A 19,381-nucleotide genomic window follows, 5' to 3' on the forward strand; every position below is an offset into this window, starting at 1 on the left:
TTCCTTCCTAGTTAAATTGACCCTTTTTAATTTTTCATATTTATTTCCTATCTTATTCATAGCCTTTTTTTTTCTTTAGGTCACGAGCAGTTGTCTAAGCATTTCACTGCATATCGTACTGTGTATGACTGTGTACGTGACAAATAAAAATTGAATTTGAATTTGAACCCAATGCACCTAGAGCTGTTGGGGACCCTCTTGGCCGCGTCCTTGTGCATACTTAGCAGCAGGGTCTGTACAACCTTTTCTTTTGTTTAAAAGAATTCACCCTTGTGTGGATTCCCATTACCTAAATTGGGTCACAGCTTTATGGATTATTTAACAGCACAACAAAAGCTTTACTTGATCCAGAAGATGAGGTCGTACACCAGACTTTTTTCCCCTTTGGCTTAAGCAATAGATCTTAACTATAACATGTCGTCCGCATTTTAAATCCAAAACCAGACTTGACACACTGCTTATATAAAGCATTACATAAAACAATGAATCAACTCCCACAGATGAAACTATAAGTTAAAGTGAATAAAGTAACTCAACCAGAACCGAAAGCTGCGTTCTCTTGTTTTACTCGAGGCTATTTTTGTAATATCATGTGTGAGACCTCGTTTAAATTTAAAAAACGTGAAGTGTCTTTTTGGTAACGCACACAGACACTCATTCAGCGATATCTGCAAAGGTTATACAATATTATTGAGTTATATAAGTGAGCCACATAAAGGGCCAATAGGAGCTTGTCTCGTGTGTCACGTGTGGTCTTGCGTCTGCTTCGGCGAATTGTATGCGAAATCCCAAAGCAGAACCTTTAGCAGCTCAAAGCTAGCTGGCTAACAACCAAGATGGATACCTTCGGCGAGAGCTTTGTTTTTGTTTGGGTTTCCTCGCCATAAAAGACGAAGAAATGACTTTCGAGGTCGTGTAAATGCACATTTTTGGGGGATATCGGTTCGGAAAGAGTTCCGGAGTTTAACAAACTGCGAAGTGGCAGTATGTGTTGTCCAGTTAGCCAGTAGTAACGTTAGCTGGCTCCCCGGACTTAACTGCTCCCGGGCTCTCTTATATAAACGCGGCCGATCAGCTGTGACTTCTTGGAGAAATGATGAGCTTGTGGGTCTAGCATTTATCCACTCTATATGGGACTTCTGTGGCTCGAAACCTGACCTTTATTGCGGACATTTACCATCATAACTACGAGTTAGCACGATCCATGGAAATTAAGCTGCTTATTTACTAAGCTCCTTGGATTTTACCCACCGGTTCGTACCTAAACATGCCGTAGATTCATTTTGTGTGTGTGTGGTTTTTTTCTTCTTCTAAAGAAGTTTCTGTCTTTAGACGGGACATAAATAAAACTACCTCCGCGTTGTAAAGGGAGCGATGACGTCCTCGATACGCTGAAAGTTTTTGTAATAAATAACGCCGACCTTCAACCTCCAGGTGTTTGCAGTGAAACTACATCAGATACTGGGACTTATCGAGGACCAGCCATGCTACACAGGCCCCCTGTTTTATCTGGGTTGAGGTCTTATGGATCGGACTCATGGCCATCACTGAGAGTTGGACACAACTGGAAGTCTGGGTTGACATTTAAAAACGCTAAAGATAGTGTGCAATAACTGGGGAAATGATTTCTTATGGTGGGGAGTGTGTGTGCTTGTGCCATGTTCTCAGTGACTCTCATAGTCTTCTAAGCGTCTGATTTTCCCGTCGGGAGAAGAAGATGGAGACCGGACTAAGGTCTCACCAGGGCGAAGCGTTCGTCCACCCGCTCTCCAATCCAGGAGCTGCGGGGATCTGCCCTGAAATGTTGGAGGTAGCAGAAGAGGCCAGCCGGGCCGGGGACTTCAACTTGGCCGTAGAGATCTATAGCTCCCAACTCGCAGATCTCCAGCACCCTGACAGGGGCTTGTGTTTGAGGAAGGCCGACTCGCTATCCTGTGCCGGGCGGATATCCGAAGCGTTGGACTCGTACTGTACAGCGGCCAGCCTTGGCAAGCTGCGCCCGGAGGAGCTTCAACTCCTGGTGGAAACCATCGCCCGAACTCTGCGTGAGAAAGAGCTGGGCATCCACGCCACTGTAAACGGGAGCAATAAAAGCAGCAGCGGGGAAGACGGGTTTCAAAATAGTGGGGAGTGTGAGGATGATGAAGCCCTGGACTTGTTTTCCTGTCATCTCTGCAAGTGTTTGCTCCACGAGCCTACAACCGTGGAGTGTGGACACACTTTCTGCAAACGCTGCACAGATGACGACTCTGTCACAAACTGTGTACACTGCAAACAAAATCTGAGCAGGAAAGGAGGACTGCCGAACGGCCGGAGAATAAACGTTGTACTCAGTGGCCTCTTGGACAAACTGTTTGCAACTGAGAGTAAAGCTAGGAAATTATGGATCGAAGGAGAGGATTCGTGGAAAAAGCAGAATCTTTTAGAGGCTCTGGAGAAATACAACGGAGCAGTGGATCTAGGTAAGACTGCACACAGCCACTACATGCGCACCGAGAGATAACCCTGTGCTAATTCCAGTGTTTAACTTGACAGATTGCAATTAAAAGTGTAATGTTTTTGTGCAATGACCTACTTTTTAAGTCTTAACTTCTCAGTGTCACCGATGAGGGGCGCCACCCCCTCCTATCTGGATTGTACCGAGGTGTGGTGTTACGTGACGTGCCGTCCCTTTTTACCAAAGCAGTACACAGCCTACCCGTGCACGCAAGAAACAGCAAAGCGGTTGTTTAATGCTGCTTTTCTCTTTATAGTTGGCAGGGCTGTGCTGTTTTCACAGAGCTGCAGAGGGGACGTCTGTATGTAGTTCTCTGGACTTGATGCCTCACTTAGTTTTTCCACTGTTATGTGATCTCCGTTATGTAAACTGAAAATTTTATTTGCTCAGTCGCTACTGTATGAATACATTCATCAGATTTGTCTGGCCGGGTTGGGTCAGTGTCCTTCTAGAAGAAGGCCATCGTATTGTCTCTGGTTTGACATAACCCTTAACTCCTCCCCTTATGTATGGTGTTGGATAAGCAGTGTTGGGTAACGTTTGGGTGAACGGTAGTTGGTCATTAATTGTACTTAAACAGAAAAACAACAGCCTATTTTAACACCCTCATTTGCTTCATGTTTATTTATTCATTTATTTTAGTTATTTATTTATTTTTCTGGTAACTTTAAGGACAAATTGTCCTAAACATTATAAAACGGAGTGTTCTGTTATGTTGGCACATTACATAAAGGCAGCCAGTGTGTTTCATTAATCATGGGCCATGGCAAGATCATGTTGCACAGTTTGAATCCTCAGAAAGTTAAAACGGACTCCTCCTTCCCCTCCCACATCTGGCCTACTTATTAAAGCAGCTTTTAATTGTAATTCTTTTTTCAGACTCCTCTTTGGTTTTCTCTGCTGTTCTCACTTTAATGTCATTTTATAAAACTGATCAGCCTGATTTAGCTGAAAATTCTGAAATCACAGTTCAGATAAAAGGACTATGCACCATCCCTGTGGCATCCTTTCAGGCATTTCTCTCCCCAGATCAATACTGATTCATGCCTTCTGTCTTGTGAATGACTCTGGGTGATGGGAGGACAGAGTGCTTTCACAGTTTTGTCACTGCCAGCCAGTGTTTTCCCAACAAAGACAGCAGGAGGCTGTCTGGTATCTGTCATTTGGATTGCATGTAATTGAATTATAAATTTAGCAGATAATATGTCCTGATATGTGTGGTGTGCAAGGGTATGGCATGTAAAGCATAGTCTTACATTTTTGCAAATGGTCTCCATCTGTGTAAAGAGATGGAGAAAATGCAGTCAGATAAATGATGAGTCTCAAAAAATGTTATTAGTTGCGGTTTTTATGGTAACGGAGCCATGTAGTTCTTTCTATACTATACTTTCCCTCAACTATTATGTCCCACACATTGATGATAGGCTGGTCCTCTTGTTTGTTTACTGTCATACTTTGGTTGATTGTCCTGATCCTATGGGCAAAGTTTGCCCAAGAGGTTCAGACACCAGGTTTCTGAACCCCTTATTAAGCTGCATGGATATTGTAGAAACTGCGTTGCTTTTTCTGCACTGAAACATTGGCTCTGTTGTGTACACATACACACACTTAGTAATGAAACTAGAAGACGGTGGCAACTGAGCATCTAAACTTCTGCAAACTTTTCTTCCTGTTTCTTTACAACCATGTGCCATTTTTAGCTGTTCCACAAATGTCTTTCTTTCGTTATGAATACCTGTTCAACTTGTATATTATGTTATGAACTAACTATCAGGTCGCTTTGAAATCTTAGATGACAGCGAGTGTTATTTTGCTTATTGACAACTAAAAGCCATTCAGACAAAGTGGGTTAAATATACTTTAGGCTGGAACTTTTTCATCCTTCTCAAAGAAACCAGTGATGACAGTTTGGTTAAGTAACGCACGACAAGTCCAACTTAGGTACAGTGTGTACTTTATCTGATCATTAGTAAAGTGCATAATTTGCGTACGTGATGCATGAAGCAGTGTGTTTATGTAGGCATGCATTCCAAGCAGATGAGACTAAATGTTAATGTCCGCTGGTGTGGCTGATGTCAGTTATTAGAGTTGTAACATAAGTTACATGGTGTTCTAACACGTGTAACTGGTCTCATGCCACATGTTACATTATTGCCCTACTTCTCCTAGACCTAGAAAAAACAGTCTATTGCCTGGAGACCTATCCAATGAACTGATGTCTGTTCATCCCTGTGTATACAGTGCCCTCTTCAGGCAGACTGTTGCATCAGCGGGCTGAGTTGCACCTGGAGATGCAGAATTTCAGCCAGGCAGTGCAGGATGCCAGCAGTCTCTGCAGGCTAAAAACCCTGTGGACAGAGGTAAGATGAACAATTTGAACTGGGGAAAAGTTTGAAGTGATTTATAGGACAAAATTAAATGTACCTGAGTGAGAATGAAGACCAAGACTAAAGATAATGGTCACATTTCATATTAAGTGCTGCAGCATTCAGTAGTTGTCACTGAGAGTCCAGCTGCTCAAATGTGACCAAAGTTGCAAAAACAAACTTATATTTGCCATTTCATGCTGTCAGTCCCTTTTTATACATTCTCATTGTTATTAGTTATTGTGTATTATTAGTTATTGTGTAACCTTTTGGTCACAAGCATCACTTCAAACAGTCAGGCCTCTTATGATGAAATACAAATGGGCAAATTCTGGATAAGAAGCCAGCAAGATTGCAGTATTTCAATGTTTGTTGCAATTTGCTAATCCACAATTATTATACAAATGCTCACATATTCGGCTGTGACTTTGTGGTTCCTGTTCGAGGTTTGGCTTCAGTAACGTGCAGCACATCTGTTAGAAACTGCAGGGCACAGAAATCATTTTGGAAAATGGCATTTTTCTATTTGTCTTATTAACATGTGGAACTATTAGCTTACAGAACTCAAACTGAAGCCTGATTGAGATCATTATAAACTTAAACTAAAACGGTTTTTAAAGATGAATTGGACGTGCAGTCTTATTTTACCTTTATTATACTGCAGTCTCTGCCCTGTGCTGTTGGTGTCTATAATTTAATATAATTTGTTGTTTAAGTTTTGTTTTGTGTGTGTGTGTGTGTGTGTGTGTGTGTGTGTGTGTGTGTGTGTGTGTGTGTGTGTGTGTGTGTGTGTGTGTGTGTGTGTGTGTTAAAAGCTCGTCTAGGAACAGGTAATGCAAACTAGCTTAGGTTATAAATGCTGTGGTGTGTGGCATGGTTTGCTTAACCTACTTCTCTGTATAAAAATAAACCGTGAATAAATATTCTGCTTCCTGTATTACCAGTCATTATTTCTGGCAATAAAAAGATGCTGAAACTAATAATGGTACAATGATGTTCTTGACCTTCTGTGACACGCAGGTTCTCTGCCATAGTCAGATACCCTGGACCAGTGTCCATCCACTCAACACACATTATCGTGTGGTCACATTTTTAGAATTTGCATGTCACGAGGAGGAAAAAATGTTCCTTTTTATTACTTTATTCAAGGGGTCAGTGCGTGTACAAGTAATAGTTGTGTATCTGGGTAACAAATTCTCTAAACTGTAAATTTCAAAACGTCATAAAGGAGGGACATTTGGTTTAATCTTGTTATTATTAGAAATGTCATTATCACAGCCCATGCCTCAAAAATCAAACACAAGTTTTCTGTCATTTTTAGGCTCACTATCTGAAAGCTACAGCACTGAGTAAAGCAGGCCGGAAAGATGAAGCCTTACAAGAGTATTTCCTGTGTGTGGCACTAAAGCCCGACTGGGCCAAAGTGAAACTGGAAGCTCAGAAGGTAAGACAGAACCAGTTGTTGGTGTGAAATATGTAATTTGATACGGACTAAAACATGTCATAATTCTCAGAACCTCTTAACAAACTGTAGTCGGATAAGCTTTTAAATAAACTTGCATGTCCTGGGAGCATGAGAGGAAACTGGGGATCCTGGAGAAAACTGGCACAGGGAGATCATGCTGTGAGACAACGGCGCTAACCATGCGCTGCCCACATAACTACGTGATAGAATAATTAGTTTTGCTGATGCTCAGTTTTGCAGCTGAAAGAAGGTTTCTCATTTGTAAATTCTGCTATTGCCAGTGTCATTACAAAGCCTCTCTGTATATGGCTCTACCCTTTAAAGGAAATGGGAATAAAATCGATTTTGTTCAAAATATGATTTAAGAAAGTGTAAGTGCTTTAAGTTAAAGCCTTCTGCTTTCTTCAGTTTTCCTGAGAGTGATATAAATGGGGAGTGCAAATGAGTATACAGCTGTCTTTGATCCTGTTTTTGGTGACTTTCTTGTGGTAAATTTTCCTGTGCTTACTTCTTTGCGATTGTTAATTAGCCACCTGTTTTCTTTCACCTTGAAGGTCCTGGGCGAGCTGTTCTCCTCTGTATTTGAGAATGAGGATCTTCCAACGCCGTTGCACCCTCTGCAAGGAGGCCTGGCTACGCGTCTCATCAAACCTCCTGCCTTGCTCAGTTCCCTGAGGCCACTTCCACAGAAACCAGGCTCATCCTCCTCACAGGTAACTGTATATGTATAAGAATCTGCCAAATCAAAGTACTCGCTGCGGTTGGCGCTTGTGAATAAGGAAGAAGGGGAAAAAAAAGTAGCTATTTATAAGGTGTTTGAATCTTGATACATGTATATACAAGTGGTCTTAACAACTACATCTGTTGCAACCAACCCCAAAACTACTCGAGTGAGAGTTGTTGTAGTAGCATCTAATACTCTCTATAATTCTGAATATGATCTTCCACAAAGGCGCTTTTGAACTAATCATTCTTTTTCTTTTCTTTTTTTTAATCCACCTGATATGCTAACGTATTTTTCTGTCTGTGTGTTTGTGTTTCCAGGACTCAGAGTTCACTGTGACTAAAAGCCCTCCAGTGGACGACTCATCCTCCAGACTCTGTGCTCTGTCTGCTGGTAAATCGGACCCTTCTCCAGGGGAGGGCAGCACAAAGAGCCTGGCTGATGTTTTGGCTGCACTGCCAGCACCCCCTGGTGGCCTTAAGAGGAAACACAAGAGTGATGAACTTTCAGCAACCTTCAGCCCTCCCTCTAAACTTCTCAGAGCTGGTATGAAACCAAAATAATTCAGTTAAATATAATTTTATTTCTTTACATTAACCTCTGTAGTGGAAAAAGGTAAAATGTAGATATTTGTGGTAGGGTTGTTTTATCATCATTGGCACTAGAGCAGGGCGATATGGCCAAAAATATTTATCACGATATATATTTGAAAATTTGCGATAACGATATAATTGACGATATAATTGATGCGAGACAAAATACAACTCCACAACATTACTAGTGCAAAAAGACAACCTTCCATTTATTTTCACTTAAACAAGAAGCTGGTTTTTATGTACATTAAAGCTTTATAAAAATGTAACAGTGCAAATGCAAATTCCTTGCTGAAAGTTTAACCAAAAGGCATTTCCAGTAGAAATGGGCTGAAATATCCTGAGCATAACCATGTATAATATCCACTGAAGTTAAAAAGAGGTGCTTTGCAACATTAAACTGCAGTGTGCAGTACGCATTTTTCGGACCATAAGGTACACGGGATTATAAGGCACATTAAGCGAAACAAAGCAGTCAGATAAATCAAACTTTATTAAACTCATTCTTCTTGCTTCCTCCACTTCTGTACCATTGATTCATTAATGTTGAATTCTCTGGCAGCTGCTCTATTCCCATGTTGTTGCAGTATATTAATGACTGACCTCATATTGTGGATTGATTATCTCAGTTGTTCTCCTGACTGAAGTTTGGTCCGTTTACAGCATCCTGCCATGCGACTGAATTTGTCTCCAACTATCAGGAACCTTAACGTTAACTTTTATAAGTGGAAAAGTGTTAGTGTTCGTCCTCCAGCTTCACTGTTTATGTTATGCTAACATAGCTGTGTCGCTAGCGATCACGTAGCACATCATTATATACCAGCTAGCCCAACTTCAGTAACCCTACAAACGTCACTGCTGTTTAGTTTCCTGTCTTCATTTATGTTGGAAGTGATAGCAGAGCTGTACGTTTGATTTTTTTCAGAAATCTCTCAGTCAGAACATGCAATATCATGCTTAGGTAACTAGCGAAACTAGCGAGCTAACTTCCGCTAGCTTCCTGCTAACTTCTAACTCCGTTAAATGTAATAACTTTTGTTTTCATGGATGCCTGGAAGTTAAACTTTATAGTTACACCTGGTAAAGCAGCAATGCTGATCGTTTTATTAAAGATGAAAGAATTTAGACAGTTTTTAACTCTCAGTGATGCTGCAGTGTTGTTTGACCTGAGAAATACGGGGTTTAGGACCCAGATTACTCCCAGATTTAAGAGCATCTTAGTCCGACAAATACGACAATAAGGACAGCCGCTTGCATGTTCTGCAAAAAATGTGCTTTGTCGTGTATCTGACGGACAAACACCAAACCAGTTCCACATCACTGAAGTTGCACCATTTTTACAAACCAATTCTGGTTCATCTGTTTCACTCAACAATCGGCCATGTGCGTATGAAAACAAAGGCACTGCACATGCGCGTTTTACTCATATTCTATCGCGATATTTCATTTTCCTATCGTTGCCTAACATTATACCGGTATTACCGTAAATGGTATAATATGGCCCAGCCCTAATTGGCACTCCATATTCAATTAGGATGCTTAAAGTTGCGAAAGAAATGGAACACATAGTACCAGGAATTACTCCTTTCGGAGAATGAGTGTATTCTTCAGTTGGTGGAAATGCTGCTCTTTGGCTCAAACAGTGCTGCATCATCACATGCTCTCCCTTTCATGATTTGAACCACAGTTGATGTACAGAACAGTTTTTGCATACATAAAGACATGAATAGCAATGATGTTTTGAAGAATTTCTTTGGTTTCTTTGAAAGAGATCAGATATTGAAGGATTCTAAAAGTTTCTTAAGGAGTCCTTATTTGGGTTTTTAGGATTCTGACTCAGCCTCCAGTAACTTGAGCTAATCTGACTACTCAGGACCAAAATCTAATTTCGTAATTTAGTGTATTCACTGACATTGTGAGATACTGAATGGGTTCATTTAAACTGATGAGTTACATTATGTTTTTCTTATTGTTATATTGATCATGGATTAGGACAGCAGGTTGCTGGCATTTTGCTTCTTCTCCCTCTTTTCTGAGCAGTGCAGAGGTGTTAAATTTGAACGTACACTGAGAAATCCTTAGTCATCACATCTGTCCAGAAAATTTGCGAAAAGCTGTTTTCTATTTCAAGTGTAACAGCAAAATACGAGGGCGTAATTTTACCCAAATCTTGGCTGCATAATGAAAGGAAAATGAGTCACAGTCATGTAATTTTCCAAATAGCATTAGCATGTAGTGTTACTATTTAAAACGAGATCTGTGTCAAGAAAATGAAAAGCGGATGTTCAGAATGTAGGTCACGCAAATCAGGTTCGTTAGGTAATGGACTAGAAAGCTGTGGCGGTCTTAAACGTTAAGATTCATCAGCCACGCACAGCTCTTCCATGAGGCTCACATGTATCTACAGATACCTGCGTTACTATGCAGTATAGCTTATCTAGATGGGTATTTTATTAAATCCTCATATTTGGTGCAATATCCCCAAAACACACCCACATCTTGCAGGGGTATATTGAATTGATGACAGCTTTATGATATGGGATTTATGGTGTGTACGATTAGGTTGGATGCTTATATAATCATTATACAGCACCACAGCTGAGAAATTCCTCAGAGGGAGTTTTTTGGACATATAATCACTATTAAACAGTATTTTCTGTTGCACAGTTCTTTTCTACACAGCGTTTTACACGTTTGAGTTCATTAACATTTTCACAGTGTCTGATTGTCCTGCAGAATTAGTTTCAGCACAACACTTGCCTCTGAGCGTACCATTTAAGACACATTAGACATGCAGCATGTTAACACTAATGATTTGTCTACTGCTGGGAGGAGATTGGCTTCAAAATAAGTGTCTCTTTGTCTCAGTTCTTCATATAGCAGGAGTGCATTGTGTTTGCTCTTGGTAACAACAGAGTTTTTTTCCCTCTCTTCTTAAGATGTTTTAGTTTTGGTGTTAGCAGAAGCTGCTCTAGAGGGTATGACGATGGTGGACTGCAGCTGTTCTGTTTACCAGCCAGGGGCCGTTCTTATTCAGTAGATGAGGCATTAAATTTGATCGGCTCATTTAGAAACAGTTTCTCATCTCTACAGAAATAAGTTTTGGTCTTTTAGTTATGTTAGAAAACAATGAAAAGCAAATTTTGCATTTTCCATATGAATTAAAATGATTTATTTCAATGAATCATTTTATTCCGCTACTGAAGAAAACTCCCGAGCCTACTTTTGCCAACAATACAGACGTTAATGTTTGTACTTGATGTGCTGCTGAGGTAAAGAGGAATCTTGCTTTGCTCAAACTTGTGCTGAGGATGATAATTTATTGTGCAGATGAGGGGGAGATCCGTCAGGCGACTGCTGCTTGTGGAGGTAGATCAGTTCCTGCTGAGCTGTTGGACAGTGGAGACCTGGAGTGTTCACTCTGCATGAGGTAAGCTCACCCAGTTCAGTTTCAGCATTTGCAGCTTAAGACCTGTTAAATTAGTGTGTGCAAGTTTGTCATGTTGGCATTCTGCTGGGTGCTTTTGCTCATTTGTCGTCCAGATTGTTTTACGAGCCTGTGGCCACTCCCTGTGGTCACACCTTCTGCCTCAAATGTCTGGAACGCTGTCTGGACCACAATCCCAACTGTCCTCTGTGCAAGGAGAATCTGTCTGAGGTACACTTGTTCATAGAGGGTAGTGATGTCAGTGTGACTCCTGTTTAGTGTTTTCTTTTCTGTGTTCATAATGTTTAATGTAGCATGTGATGGAAGGTGTTTTGAACTGTCGATTAGACAAAAAAAATGCAGGTTTCACTTATTCAGGAAAAGAATGAATGAATAAAATCTTTAATAATAAATTGACGGTAATATTTTTCTTTGTAATGCTCATGTGCAGGAAAATGTGCTATTGTGTATTTTTACAGTATCTAGCTAGCAGGGGCTACAACAAGACCCTGCTGATGGAGGAAGTCCTGCAGCGTTACCTAGGAGATGAGCTGGCAGAGAGGAAGAAAATCCATGAAGAGGAGATGAAGGAGCTTTCCAAGTCAGTTTTACTAACACACCCGTGCACACATTCACGATTGTTTTAGAAAACCTATTGATTATTCAAACACACACACAAAAAGTAACAATTTCTTCACTGTGTCTCTTGCAGTCTAAACCAGGAAGTGCCCATCTTTGTGTGTACCATGGCCTTCCCCACCATCCCCTGCCCTCTGCACGTATTTGAGCCACGCTACCGCCTGATGATTCGCCGCTCAATGGAAACTGGTACCAAGCAGTTTGGCATGTGCATCGCTGATGAGCTCAAAGGCTTTGCTGACTATGGCTGTATGCTGCAGGTATTTCTTTCTTCACAGATTTTCTTGTGCGTCCCTGTGAGCAGTCAGATAGAAATCATATGAGTGCTGATATGAAATACTGTGTTTCAGGTGCGAGACGTGAAGTTCTTTCCCGACGGCCGTTCAGTGGCTGACACCATTGGCGTGTCACGGTTCAAGGTCCTCAGCCACGGCCAGAGAGATGGTTACAACACTGCTAAGATTGAGTACCTGGAAGACAAGAAGGTGGGCGTGAGGAGCGATGTGCTGATGTTCTGTCAGTAGAACCATTTCAGACACTTTACATCACACTACTGACAATCAGAGTGGCACAAAGCAGAGCTCGGGGGGGTTTTTGCTTGTCACTGTTCAGCAGTGCAAAGAAAAACAAACCTGAGTCTCTGCTAGTGTGCCACTGGCAAATGTAGTCCTTTCATATGAAAGGAAAAAAAACATGTCATTGTTTGTTTGTTTTTTCTAAAACGCTTATAAAATATGTCTGTCTGATCAGGTGGCGGGGGAAGAGCTAACAGAGCTTCTGAAGCTGCACGACTCCGTGTATGATCAGGCCAACGGCTGGTTCACATCTCTGAAAGACAACATGAAGAGTCAGATACACAGCCACTTTGGACACCTTCCCAGCAAAGACCCGGACCCACAGGTCTGAAAGTGCAGTGTTGACTCACGGATTTTCATTTATAAATAAAGGCGCAGTTTGATAAACACCTTGTGATGGCAGGAAAGAAAGAAAATCAGCAACATCTCAGGAATAGTCACAGAAAATTCTTTTTGCTCTTGAATGGATGTGTGCATTTCATATTCGGCAAGGTTCCCAGTGTTTGCATGCTTTTTAATACCCTACATGAGGAACTGTTTTGGCTGCAGATGGCAAAATAGAAGAGCTGTGTGTTTTCAAACAAAGAGTTGTCTTCTAAAGTCACATAAAATGACTCTATTAGAAAACTAGGGCTTTGCTAAGTCATGTGACCACTGAAGGTTTTTCTAATCTGTGTAAACTGTTTCTAAATTGAACAAATCTTTGTTGTACTACAGGCCAGTCCCAGTGGTCCAGCCTGGTCCTGGTGGCTGCTCGCTGTTCTTCCCTTGGAAAACCGTGCCCAGCTCACAATCCTGGCCATGACCTCCCTCAAGGATCGCCTCATTGCCATCCGAAGAGTCCTCATCTTTGTCACTCGCAAGAGGCCACGGTGATGGAGGAGCTGCTTGGAAGAACCGCTCTGGCATCTATGCAGTTCAGAAACGTGTTCGGTCATTCGTCGGGTCGCTCTTTGACTGATTCACTTTGTACGTGTTTACTCGTTCATTCTCTCCTGCGTCAGTTTATTCTCAGATGCTCATTCCTGTGTCACGTAGCCCTCCCGAACGCCTGTCAGTTCTGCTGAGAGTATCAGGTGGGTCACAGCGCTGGCATGAAGGTGTTCCTGCTTTCTTTCTTTATCCAGCATCTCCCAACCAGCTTCACTACTCATGAGTGAACCCGACCACAACACACTTCTAAACCAGTGATCTTTGATGTGGCGTTCTCAGTCTTGTAGGAGGAAAAATCAATCGAGATGAGTAGGAATGCTTTCATTATGGTCAACATGGGCTCTTTTTATGAAGGAACAAAAACCTGTTCTCACATAAGCAGTGTGTTCAGGTTCAAGAGGATTTTTTTCCTATACATTTTAAGCAGTGTTTAACAAAATGGGAACAGAGCTGTGCAGTCTTCAGGATTCACGACTGGGAACCAAAAACAAACGAACCCCAGCGATGTGTGAAGAAAGAAAATGCAAAAATACTGCATGATGGCAGCACATGTGAATGTACTGGCCAGGCTGTAGGTTGTAGATATTTTTTCCTCCCCCAAGACTACACATACAAAATCAGCTTTTTGTTTTCTTTATATTATACAGATTTCATAAGGCTCACTTGTGACATTTAGGACCGCACTCCTACAATGCAGTATTTATCATGAAAGGTGTAGCTTATTTTCTAAAGAAGACAGCATGGTGGACGAGGAACAACTCGGGCAGACCAACACCCCGAAAAGGCGGCAAAAAAGAGGAGATACAAATCCACACTTCCTGTCAGAGCTTTCAGAATAAAATCAGTGTGCATTACATTTATAATTTGGCCATTTACCCTGGAGTTAAATTACTCTGGAGTCAGATTCAGCGTTGTGATTCCATCCACTCTTCAATAAAAAGACAGATACAGGTGTTTCTGCCAGGTTGCCCGGCCCACTTGGTAAGGATTAAATAAATAAAAAATAAAAAAAAGCGGACAAACAGCTGATGCCTCGCTTGAAATCTTCCTGAGCCGAAACTCTGGTGCATAAGCATCAGTACCTCAGATTGTGTGAAAGGAAGGAATGAATGCCATGAAAGCCTTTGTGTTGAGACTGTGATTTCACTCATGCTAACACTAAAAACCATCACACACTGCGGCGTGTAAGATCAAGTGCAACTCTACATCTGCACTAGTTCTGAAGAGCGATTGAGCGTAAGACTAAAGCTTAAACCTCCATCACTCAAGTCGTGCTAGCGTTTAGGAAAGAGCAGATAACAATGCATCCTGATAATGCTGATCTGGATATTTTATTTTTAATGTCCTAAATGTAGCATATCTTTGGGACTGATGTAGTTATAGGGGCTGATTGTGTATTTTTATGTTTGTTTCTCTCACTCTGCTATGCCCTTAAGTGTATGTATATGTTCAAATTTAATTTGGGTGAATTTCTGTGTATAATTGTAACTCTAAGGCCTTTTTAATGTTTTATTTAAGGAACGTTTCAACAATCTTTCTCTCTCATCCTCTTCCTGTTCATTTACATGCACACTGTAATGGAATTCCTGGATTTTTCTAATGAGCAGTTGGATATGTTGATATGAAATCACCCAAGCACTTTCTATGTATCTCTGATGCCTGACAGACATGTCGATGTGAACAATTGCAAAGAGTTAATTTTTTTTTCTTCTTTTGTAAACGTTTTTGCTGCTACAGATCTGTTTCTGTTGGCACTTGGCATCAACAGTTGTTGATTTAAAAATCCTAAAATCGGCGCACAATATTGATCCTGTAACCCAAATTTGCATAATGTTTAAAGTTTTTGTTTCTTTTTTGGTTTGTCTTGTTTTTAAATTGGCCTTAAATTGGAGTTTCTTTGTACCTGGTAGTTAAATTTGGGTTTCTACCCACAATTTCAAGCTCTCACAGTGTCTGTTAGCAATAACATATGAAGCATGCCAAAAAGGGGGGAAGAAAACAAGAGCAATGGAGGTTTTTAAAAATTCATGACATGATTTTGCACGTGTGGATTTTCTTAGTGAGAAAATGAATGTAAATGAGAAAATTCTACTTAAATGTCTGAAAGGAGATTTCTATATATTTATCCTACAGATGGAATTCAGCAGTTCTCAATAATAAAGAGCGTCCTGAGTCTCTTTATGCAGACTTTTAAGCAGATTAGGTCGTGGCTATAATTACATTGTCAGTGTGCATATAAATGCATATTCTCTCTGTGTTGCCGTTTCCTCTTCAAATGTTTGTGACTCCACTGCAGTCACGTGCTCTCTGCATGGGAGCAGTGTTCACAATGTGCTGCATTTCCCTGGCGTATTTGTAAAGGGAGCTCTTATACCTATTTTTTATTGCAAATAAAGGAAAGCACATTCAGTCGTGTCCACCTGTTTTGTAGCCGTTTCTGAGTTTGTTATCTCGTAAAAGTAAGGTAGATAGGCATGAAGTGTATGTACGCCTACAATGGTGATTTAAAAAAAATAATAATAATAATTTCTGCTTGATATTATCAGTTGTCATATACAGTAATTTCAACTCCTACGAACAAGATCATTTTTGTATTATGCCCTGATATTTAAAACCTTAGAGGGTGTAGTTTATCTATACTTTATCCCAGTAGGTTCCTGAGAATCCCCATTTCTAGTTGTAACAGGGAACGAGGCCTGACACATCCACATCCTCCTCCCTCAGTGAGACTGCAGATTTGGCTCACTCAATCCAAACAACAAGCATCTACCTGTTTCATTCTCCTCTTAGGCTCCACTGGTGTTTTATTTATATAGTCTGTACGATGTGACTGTCACTGGGCAAAATGAATTGTGGATGTGCTTGGCTCTAGCAGCTGTGCGCCACAGGGTGGCAGTGTTTGTTGGAAGATAGCAGGTGAGCTGAATCATGGGTGCATTGAGTTCATACAGGCCTCCAGCTGAGAGGAGGCAGAAGAATATGGTAGCATCATCATCACATCCATGTAGAACATCCATCATGTTCTGACACGTCTTTGATGTAACACAAAGTGCGTTTTGTCAACATTGCAAAAGCATCATGACAGCACTGCCATCTGATAAACAGCATCGTTTACAACCACACAAATAACCACAGTATGCACACAGATTTTGGTATTTTTAAGAGATGTGGATGAACTTCATATTGAGTCTTTCTCTTGTGCCATGTTCAGGACAAAGGGATCAAAAGTGCACATACGAAACATCATACAGAGACTGAACACACACATAGTGATTCCTTTAAAGGAAAAATAAAGTGCAGCATTTTAGAAGAAAATTAGCTGTTCCCCCTGTTCTCTGTCAGAAAACATAAATATGCTTAGCCTAGTGATATTTGTCCAGATATGTAATTTCTGCCTCCTGTTTTCTAGGTTCAAAGAGCACGAGGTGTTTTTTCTTCCCACCCCGGCCATCTTTTTCATTCATACACCAACAGGCCTTTAGTGGTGGGAAGCCATACTAGCATTGCCAACAGTTACATGTCCTGCTTCAGGTAATCAATGGGACTGAGGCCTAGGCTGAGGTAAAACTAGTTACTGTCAATCCTGCTTTTACCATTGAATGCAACGAAATGGCAAATCTTGCAAATTCAAATTCATCGACATGCTGACATGCAGTTACACATCACGACTTCAACGGCACAGAGGATGAAGGAGGAAGCTGTGGTAGATCAAACACAAGCAGAGTGTTAGCTCAGTGTTCGACCCATCCGGGTTATGGTTAGGTTTAGGGTAGGAGTCAGGGTTAGGCATTCATCTTTGATTATTAGGGTTAGGGTAGGGAAAGCATTATGCCAGTGGGAGGTCCCCACAAAGATAGCAAACCAGACATTTGTGTGTGCCATTATGTACATAAAGTGTAACAGACCAGTTTAAAAATATCAGTGTGATGAGTGGTGTTAAAGATATTTAATAGCTAACGCTCCGTGAATGGACTCATGGTTATGCCTCACCCTATAATAAAACTTGGAAAACCTGCTTATTACAATTGCAATTTGTTCTTACTCTTATTCTCATCTTATAAACCATTTTTACTTTCTGAAAAGTTAAAACTGTTCAGGCTAAAACTTAGATCTTTTAAAAAGCGACATACACACAAAAGGAAAATATCTGGATCAAAGCCTTTTCTGTAATCCAGCTCTTAGTCCCTGTTTGACCTGATTAACAGCCACGGTTGTTGAGTCACTGTGTGTGAGTACCATCCGATGACATTAGAAATACAAACATGAATGTCCAGTGACAAAAGCCACTTCCTCCACCTCCAAGGTGTGGATCAGTGGCAGTGGGTGTGTTTGTCACAGGGATTAAATGGTATTGTTTGTTATTTCAGGTTCAGCCCGGTCGTGCGCGTCGTTAGAAACTTCTCCTTCTGACTTCCCCTTCCACGGCGCTGTTTTTGATTTCATCATTATGTTGGGTAGCAAGACATAACTCAGATACAGATGATACAGATGAGTAACCTGACACATGGAAAATTACCTTGTGAGAAGAGATTGCTAAAAAAAAAAAAGCCCACAGACACACGTCTTTGATGCGATCTGACAAGCTCTTTGGTGAAGAACCATCTGAGATAAACATGCATTATGAAAATCTAAGAGAGAAAGCCGAAAAGAAAATACTTGCAAATGGGCAAACACTGAGGAGCCGAGCTTCAGCAAACACTGAGCGGTGCCCTCCATGAGTCACTCTGGGCAGGCTCATGAAGAGTCTGAGTATATTTTCCAGGTCTAGAATAAACTAAGCAGCCTAATTTACATGTCCAGCCTGGAATCTCCAAAATATCCCTTCTATAGATAACACATGAAAGCAGGGCACACCCAGTGGTTGATACTTTGATGTCTTTGGGTCATCCCCCTTCATCACCTTCAAAGGAAAGACTCAATCAAGCGGGCAAGACCATAAGTTTTAGGGCACAGTGCAAAATTATTTTTATCCCCAACAGGATGTGAAACAGCAGCTCATATGACCCAATTCTTGCCTTCTGATGTCTTCATACTTTGTCCTTGCTGCTCCATTATGTTCCTTCCCATGTAGTCCTTTCCCCCCCAAATGTAATTGTTGTAAAAATCTGTGAATCTCATTTTCTTATAATGATGCAATCAAAGTTGTGTTTTTTGCTTTTTTATTTAAAGTGCCCCTTTTCACAATGGAAAACATGATACTGAAGGTATGTTTGTATATGTTAACTTGTACTCCAGATTCCTGTGGTTTAGTTTCATGTGGGCTAACTGATGTTCTTTTTTTCTTTGTTTTCCTTTTTTTTTTTTGGTGTACGTGGATTGACAGTTCAAAGTGAGCGAGGCAAAACTTTAGCATCTGGATTACCAGAGAAATGTAAAACTGTAGCATAGGGATGGACATGGATATAGAAAAGAGAACAAAAATAACAAACAAACAGACAAAGTGAATTCGCTGCAGAAAACAGACTGGGGACAAATTGCAGAACAAGAATCAGGAAACTGAACTGACTGACTGAAGAGCTGCTGATGGATAAAAACAACAGATGTAAATAGAGTGCTGCAATTTAAAAATACAAAAAGTTTGAATTGTCTCATCCAAACTTGCAAATAAAATTGTCATTATTGGGACATTATTGGGTTTTATGGCTCGTGAAGACACAACAGTGCATCTACCAAGTTTTGTCATTAAGTTTCAGCCTACTAGTGTGTTCTTCCAAGTGCTAAATGGTAAACTTATACTTATAATTATTTATCATATATAACTTATAATGAGTGAATGTGTAAATGTGCTGTGTTGGATTGACATCTAGTCATTTTTCAGGCCATTTGACTACAGTGAACTCTCTGCCTTGTTCATGAAATCAGTTAGACCATCTGGGCTTTGTGACATAGCACATTATCCCACTGGACGCAGCCCTCAGAGGAGTACATAGTGGTAAAAAGTGGATGGACATGATCACCAATAATACTCAGACAGGTCATCACCTTTAAACGATGCTCTCCTGGTATTAAGGGGCCAAAAGTGTGCAAAGAGAATATCCTCCACACCATTAGACCATCATCTGCTTCCTTTTCTGATGACCTCAAAGCAGGATGGATCCATGGTTTCATGTTGTTTACACCCACCATCCAAATGTCACAGCAGAAACTAAAACTAACCTGGCT

The 19,381-nt window shown here is 40.8% G+C and overlaps 1 protein-coding gene across 1 annotated transcript; it reads left to right on the forward strand.

Annotated features, from left to right (window-relative positions):
- The first annotated feature begins 776 nt into the window (after positions 1-776).
- On the forward strand, positions 777-15,628 carry lonrf2 (LON peptidase N-terminal domain and ring finger 2). The gene is made up of 12 exons (XM_085249184.1): positions 777-2,462; positions 4,739-4,857; positions 6,185-6,307; positions 6,883-7,041; positions 7,373-7,598; positions 10,976-11,075; positions 11,189-11,303; positions 11,552-11,673; positions 11,785-11,971; positions 12,062-12,196; positions 12,462-12,611; positions 13,004-15,628. The coding sequence occupies exons 1-12, from the start codon at positions 1,718-1,720 to the stop codon at positions 13,160-13,162; spliced, it is 2,340 nt and encodes a 779-aa protein (XP_085105310.1). The 5' UTR covers positions 777-1,717; the 3' UTR covers positions 13,163-15,628.
- Positions 15,629-19,381: the final 3,753 nt, after the last annotated feature.

The sequence above is a fragment of the Mchenga conophoros genome, linkage group LG16, assembly GCF_057382185.1.
Source record: "Mchenga conophoros isolate Kocher_MC1m ecotype Shallow Benthic linkage group LG16, M_conophoros_male_GT1.1, whole genome shotgun sequence".
Classification (NCBI taxonomy): Eukaryota; Metazoa; Chordata; class Actinopteri; order Cichliformes; family Cichlidae; genus Mchenga; species Mchenga conophoros.